Genomic DNA, 7362 nt, shown 5'->3' with positions numbered 1-7362 from the left:
TGCGTGTGTGTGTGTGTGTATAAGGGCTGTGTCCACTAGAGTGCAGTGAGTGGATAGTGCTGGTGTGTGTGTGTGTGTGTGTGTGTGTGTGTGTGTGTGTTTCCCCTTCAGTTGAACTTTCCTGCAGAACATGAGTGTATATCTTCAGTTTCCATTACTGCTGCTGATGATTCAGTGTGTGAGTGTATGAACACACACACACACACACACACACACACACACACACACACACACACACACACACACACACACACACACACACACACACACACACACACACCCTGTGTGGAGGTAAACAGAGCTCAAACTGCCCACTGTGGGCGACTGGCAGGGGGGGGGGGGTACTGAAGACCAAATGTAGAAGATCAACATGTTTATTATTGAAGACACAGCAGCGCTGCTCACACTGAACAAACAACGAGAAGAGTGTGTGTGTGTGTGTGTGTGTGAGTGTGTGTGTGTGTGTGTGTGTGAGTGTGTGTGTGTGTGTGTGTGTGAGTGTGTGTGTGTGTGAGTGTGGTTCAAGTCCTGGCTGGGTCAGTGTGTGTTTCTGTGTGGAGTTTGCATGTTCTCCCCATGTTGGCATGGGTTTCCTCCAGGTGCTCTGGTTTCAGTCCAAACACATGCACTATGCACTATACTAAATTGGCCGTAGTGTGCGAGTGTGTGTGTGTGTGTGTGAGAGAGAGAGAATGAGTGTGTATGGCTGTTTCCCAGTACTGGGTTGCAGCTGGAAGAGCATCCGCTGTGTAAAACATGCAATAGTTGGTGGATGACCCCTGATGAGTAACTGGACTAAGCTGAAAAGAAAATGAATATATGTGTGTGTGTGTGTGTGTGTGTGTGTGTGTGTGTGTGTGTCACACTCTCTGTGTGCAGTAGTAGTCGTCGTACGGCTGGTGTGTGTTGGTGGCTGTTGGCCGAGGGATGCTGTAGTCTTTCTCTGTGCTGATTTCCTGAAACACACACACACACACACACACACACACACACACACACACACACACACACACACACACACACACACACATACACACACACACACATACACACACACACACATACACACACACACACACACACACATACACACACACACAAGTGGGTCACGTGACAATGACATCATCACCTTTGCAACACTGTGATTGGATGATGAGGACTCACTGTCATGACGACTGCAGGCGCTGCGTCTTCTTCACCTGCAACACAAACACACAGAGCTTTACCCAGAGGAGCAGCGGGACTGCAGTGCATGCTGGGATTGTGTGGGACTGCAGTGCATGCTGGGATTGTGTGGGACTGCAGTGCATGCTGGGATTGTGTGGGACTGCAGTGCATGCTGGGATTGTGTGGGACTGCAGTGCATGCTGGGATTGTGTGGGACTGCAGTGCATGCTGGGATTGTGTGGGACTGCAGTGCATGCTGGGATTGTGTGGGACTGCAGTGCATGCTGGGATTGTGTGGGACTGCAGTGCATGCTGGGATTGTGTGGGACTGCAGTGCATGCTGGGATTGTGTGGGACTGCAGTGCATGCTTCATTCAGTCTGGCCTGCCACTGTGACTCTCTGAACCCCCCCGCTCTTCACTTACCCACCACCCCACCATCAACCCCCCTAAAATGTGTGTGCTTCTCTGTATGCAGTGTGTGTGTGTGTGTGTGTGTGTGTGTGTGTGTTCACCTCTTCTGTCCGCCGTCTGGTAGCCGCTGTTTTCCAGGCCGGTTTTGGGCTCCATCTGCATCCCGGCACTCGTCCAGCCCATGAAGTCCAGCGGCGGGTCTTTGGGACGAGCCTTGTGCTTGAACATGAAGAGGACCTGAGTGAAGCCATGCCCCAGCAGCAGCACCCAGCCGTTGGCCGCCAGTGCGACACTGATGAGTGGGTCGTCCCAGGCAGCGCTGCGGTTCCCGAATGTGAGCATGGCGATCCAGACGGCCCAGATGGCGGCGCTCAGCAGCAGCGTCAGCAGGAGCAGCACCCCCTGCAGGGTGAGCCGGCGGTGCGCGTGGCCGCTGGAGCTGTAGCTGTAGCTGACGCCGGTGTGGCGGAGCAGGTGGATAGCGGACACCAGTGCCACCGCCAGCAGCAGCAGCACGTAGATCTGCAGCATGGCGAACTGCGGCGGGGTGTAGTGGCAGCTCCGACCGTCCTGGACCAGCACCACCAGCAGCCACTCGGCCGCCAGCACTGCCTGCACCAGTGCCAGAACCGCTGCCAGCCCTGCCTCCCTCCACCCGCGTGCCAGCGGCAGCTGCAGCAGAGCCAGAGCGCGTGCCAACAAGCCACCAAACGCCAGGCTGAAGGCCACGCCAAACACAAACACCCGCACCGGGCAGGTCTGGGGTGACAGTGAGATGATGAAGGCGTAGGGCAGGGCGAAGATGCCTGCCGTGGCCATCAGGAACAGCAGCAGCGCAGACAGGGAGGTGGGCAGGGCGTCGGGCAGGGTGGCGGGTTGGTGGCGGCGGCAGCAGAGCGGCAGCACAGCCAGCATCAGCACCACACTGCACAGCAGACCCAGAGCGGCCGCCGCCTGCACCGCAATCCCCCAGCCAGCACACAGCGGCCAGTACAGCGGGGCCAGAGCTGCACCACAGCCTGCCGGCCGGGCGGCGTTCAGCTGGAGCTCCATACACACACTCACACACACTCACACACACACACACACTCAGCTGGAGGACGATGAAGATGAAGATCTGTGGCTCACTGTGACCTGCAGGAAACACAGACACTCTCTGTCACTCGGAGAAACAGTGTAGAGCTGTAAACGTGTGTGTGTGTGTGTGTGTGTGTGTGTGATGCAGTCTGTGTGTGTTTGTGTGTGTGTGTGGGATGCAGTCTGTGTGTGTGTGTGTGTGTGTGATGCAGTCTGTGTGTGTGTGTGTGTATGTGTGTGATGCAGTCTGTGTGTGTGTGTGTGTGTGTGATGCAGTCTGTGTGTGTGTGTGATGCAGTCTGCGTGTGTGTGTGTGTGTGATGCAGTCTGTGTCTGTGTGTGTGTGTGTGTGTGTGTGTGTGTGATGCAGTCTGCGTGTGTGTGTGTGTGATGCAGTCTGCGTGTGTGTGTGTGTGTGTGTGTGTGATGCAGTCTGCGTGTGTGTGTGTGTGATGCAGTCTGTGTGTGTGTGTGTGTGTGTGTGTGTATGTGATGCAGTCTGTGTGTGTGTGTGTGTGTGTGTGTGTGTGTGACAGTGAGTTTGAGCTGGTCAGTGGTGTGTGTGTGTGTGTGTGTTTGTGTGTGTGTGACAGTGAGTTTGAGCTGGTCAGTGGTGTGTGTGTGTGTGTGTGACAGTGAGTTTGAGCTGGTCAGTGGTGTGTGTGTGTGTGTGTGACAGTGAGTTTGAGCTGGTCAGTGGTGTGTGTGTGTGTGTGTGACAGTGAGTTTGAGCTGGTCAGTGGTGTGTGTGTGTGTGTGTGACAGTGAGTTTGAGCTGGTCAGTGGTGTGTGTGTGTGTGTGTGACAGTGAGTTTGAGCTGGTCAGTGGTGTGTGTGTGTGTGTGTGACAGTGAGTTTGAGCTGGTCAGTGGTGTGTGTGTGTGTGTGGGAGTAACATGGTGATTGCTCCCACGCGCAAACATGTTGCACTAAACAAATAAATTGAACTCTGGACGTGAAATGAATGAGCGATAGACAAGTCATACTCTTTACCGGTATCGACCCGCGTCATTGGACAAAATTAATACCCATCCTCTGTGGAGTATTTTATAAGAACAGAACTTACACAATAGTGCACAGAGACGGACGGCCACTGGGCCTGCCTTTGTTGAAATATACAGCGAGAATTCCCTCTCTGTGGAGCATTCCCATTCGCATCTGAACAGCACACACTCACTGAATGGACAGATCACCAGTTGCGCTACATACGGGAAACTATTCAACCAGCGACAAAATCCAGCAGAGCGAGAGAGTCAACTGAGGTGAGCCAAAACGAGCTGGTCTATCTCTGGAAACATGGTAGAGGTAAAGCCATTGACATCATCTTAAATAACAGTACTCACCCGATCCCTCCTCCTGCCATAAGTGACGTGTCTAAGGTATATGAAGTGTGGACCGAGGCAGCAGCACCACCAGCGCGACAGCCCCCCATGGTGTGGCATCCTTGGCCCGGTTGGTACCAACACACAGCCCAGAACTTCCAACTTCACCACAAATGAAATCACAGAAGTGCTCCTCAGCCTTCCCAACAACAAGGCTTGCGGAGCTGACGGGGTCACTTATGAAGTGCTTAAAACACTTTACAGCCACGACGTTAACTCAGATTTTCAATGTCTGCTTAATCAATGGAAAAGTTCCTGATTTGTGGAAAGGAGCCATCATCCACAGGATTCCCGAGAAAGACAACATTCCGGAAGAGCCCTCCACCTATTGAAATGCATTGTGAATCGTATTCTGCCTTGGCTTGTGGATTCTGGTATACTATCAACAAAGCAAAAAGCATATATAGAGAGGCAAGGAATGAACGAACATGTCTTCTGTTTGAAGACTGATATTGATGACCTTAAACACGAGTCCTCCCGCTTTTTTTTGCAGTGTTTCTTGACTTTGCTTTTGGGTCTTTACCTCATAGTGAAAGGATTCGCTCTCTTGAAGAGATAAACCTGCCAGAGCAGCACAGACGGATAATTAAGGATGTATATGAGAAATCTTTTATACAAGTAATGTGCGGACAGCAATTGACAAAACCCATAAAGCTTGCAGTTGGAATTAAGACAGGCTGTCTCTGGAGCGCAGTGAATTTTATTCTGGCATTAAACCAATGGCTGAAATGGATCTGCCTCCTCGCCCCGCCCGATGGCATATCTCAGAATCCCGTCCAAGCCTACGCAGATGACGTCGTCTTAGTGTCAAGAGAGGAAAATGTCATTACCAATATGTTGTCAGACACTGACCGCTTTCTGCAGTGGTCTGGACTCGAGGTGAAGAACAGCAAGTGTGCAGTGTTTTATGAACGCTGATCCGGCGGCAACAGGTGGTACAGAGCCAAATATGACCATCCTCCTGTGTTCACAATCTCAGGAAATGCGATCAGAGTTTATGCCAGACATGAGACTTATAGTTACCTTGGACATAAATTTACCGTAGCTGGAGAATGGCAAGAACAACTGAATGAAATCTGCAATGAATATTTTAGCAGACTGGACAAAATAGATCGCTGTCCCCTACCAGCCTGTCTCAGGCTGCTTTCACACCTACACTTTTGTTTGGGAACGTGTCTCGTTTGCCCAGTTAGCGCGGTTCGTTTGGCATATGTGAACAGGGCAATCGCGCTCTGTTCTGCGCCAAAGTAATCGCTCCGAGATCGCTTGAGTGAGGTGGTCTCGGCTCGATTGAAACGAACCCTGGAGCGGTTCGATTGCAGTGAGAAAGCGATCCGAGCGCGGTTATATCTCAGTGTTTATGGATATGTAATAGGCTTACGGCTATATGAAGAGAGAATTATGAGCAGGGCGGGAAGTTTCGCGAGTCTCCGGATGCCCGCAAACGAGTGATGATCTCCCGGTAATCTCGCGTCTCAAATAGGCATCGTCACACACCCTTCTCACCCCTCCTCACCGCATCTCTCCTCAGACACGTCGCGCGCACCCTGTCAATCACCACTAAACCACCACCTCTCCTGACAGCTGAGCGGGACGCTGCAAAATAAACCCTGACACTCTGACCAATGTGAGGAGAGTTTACTCGCACGTGACTTGTTTTAGCTCTTTAGGTCCGATTAGAAACTTTGCCGTGTGAAAGCGAACCGCTCTAAGAGCAAAGAGCAACACTGCAACAATTACAATCTCTGCTTCAGAACAACTGAATCCATTCACAGGTGTGAACACAGCCTAAAACTCCAAGCAGTTTGTGAGATCGCTCTCTCCAAAACACAACCTCTGTTTGCTAACGTACACATCCCAAAGAAATCTTTCAGCAAATGAATGATAAGGCTGTGCAGCTGGCGTGAAAATGGCTATGTCTTAATACACACATGACAAGAAGTATTTTATTCACTAATAAAACAGAGGGCGGACTCGGGTTTCCCAATATCGAGTGGATCTACACAGCTACTAGGGTAAACCATCTATTGCACATGTTGAACAGCGATGACCCGACAGTATGAAGGCTAGCCCGGAGCTCACTCCTTCTGGATCTGGGTAAACGCAAGGTGCCATATGCAGCTGAAGGAGAACCAAGTTTCTTAGGATTCAGAAAGAAACTCAATGGTAGGCTGGATACAGCGTCTGTGGGATTTGGAGTGCGCTCAGACTGGCCGGACCTGAATGACTTGTGCAGCAGCAATAACATACAGCTGAGCTGGAGGAACACGAGCGGACAGCAGGTGAAAGTCAGCGATGAGGCGATCATGGACATTGATAACACATCTGCTGAAGCAACTTTAGATAATGGTGGAGAAAAGAAGGAGCTGAAGGGCAGGACGTGCAGGTATGAGATTCTCCAGCACTCTTACACACAGCAGCGCAGTTACTGGACTCATCTGCGGCTGCAGGGCAAACTGGCCTGCCTGCAGAGCGCGGATCACACAGTCTCACACACTGCGCTACACAACCCCGCTATTGACCACACTATTCTTAAGTTTGTCATTAGAGCTCGTTTACAAACACTTCCTACAAAGTTTCATCTGTCCGTGTGGTACCCGAAACACCACGAGCCCTTCTGCTGACTACATAGCGATAGAGCGGTGGAATCAACAGCGCACAAGATGAACGGCTGCCCCGCGGTCAGAGGCATGTACATCACACGTCACGATCGCATTGTGAACATCACAGCTAAAGAGGTGGACAGAGTCAGTGTGCACAGTGCACTATACACTAACAAGACTGTACGAGTGAACTGGTTTCCATCACTGAGCAGTAATGCACATGTTCTGAGTGCCGGCATTAGAGATTTTCCAAACACTCCTGATGTTGTTGTTGTGGATGAAGTACTGAGAAACTCTCTGATGATGGAAGTAGGCTGCTGTTTTGACTCATACATGGATCTGTGCTGAATATGCTGAAATATCAACCGTTAGTGAATGCTCTGAAAGTGTGTGGCTACAACACAAGGTGTGTGGTTTTAATTTACGCTAGCCTAGGGCACGTTCATAAGCGGTGTGTGAGGGGACTACACACTGCCGGACTCAGTGAAAACACTCTAAACACACTGCAAAGTATTGCTCTGTATCTGCAGTAATAGGCAGTCTGCATGTGTGGAGAAGACGATGCCATCTCTATCCTTAATCAAGTTACTTAATACTGCGCGCAGAATGCATTGAGTGTCTAATAGTGCCACACAAGAGATCATCAATAACTGCACGCTGCTTACTGTGACACATCATGTGCTCCTTACGATTATATGGATGCTGTGTTGCTCTGATGCT

General features: G+C 51.0%; 1 protein-coding gene across 1 annotated transcript in view; it reads right to left on the bottom strand.

Annotated features, from left to right (window-relative positions):
• Positions 1-360: 360 nt before the first annotated feature.
• Positions 361-7362, bottom strand: part of LOC101884876 (G-protein coupled receptor family C group 5 member B) — an 8885-nt gene continuing 1883 nt past the window's right edge. The window contains exons 2-4 of the mRNA XM_073943681.1: positions 1682-2714; positions 1165-1199; positions 361-956 (exon numbers count right to left, since the gene is read on the bottom strand). Of these exons, the coding sequence (XP_073799782.1) occupies positions 861-956; positions 1165-1199; positions 1682-2633 (1083 nt within the window). The 5' untranslated portion in view covers positions 2634-2714 and the 3' untranslated portion in view covers positions 361-860. The remainder of the gene's footprint in view (positions 957-1164; positions 1200-1681; positions 2715-7362) is intronic.

This window comes from Danio rerio, chromosome 3, assembly GCF_049306965.1.
Source record: "Danio rerio strain Tuebingen ecotype United States chromosome 3, GRCz12tu, whole genome shotgun sequence".
Taxonomy (NCBI): domain Eukaryota; kingdom Metazoa; phylum Chordata; class Actinopteri; order Cypriniformes; family Danionidae; genus Danio; species Danio rerio.
The sequence above is the reverse complement of the archived record's forward strand: the minus strand, read 5'-3'. Positions and strand labels throughout refer to the sequence as shown.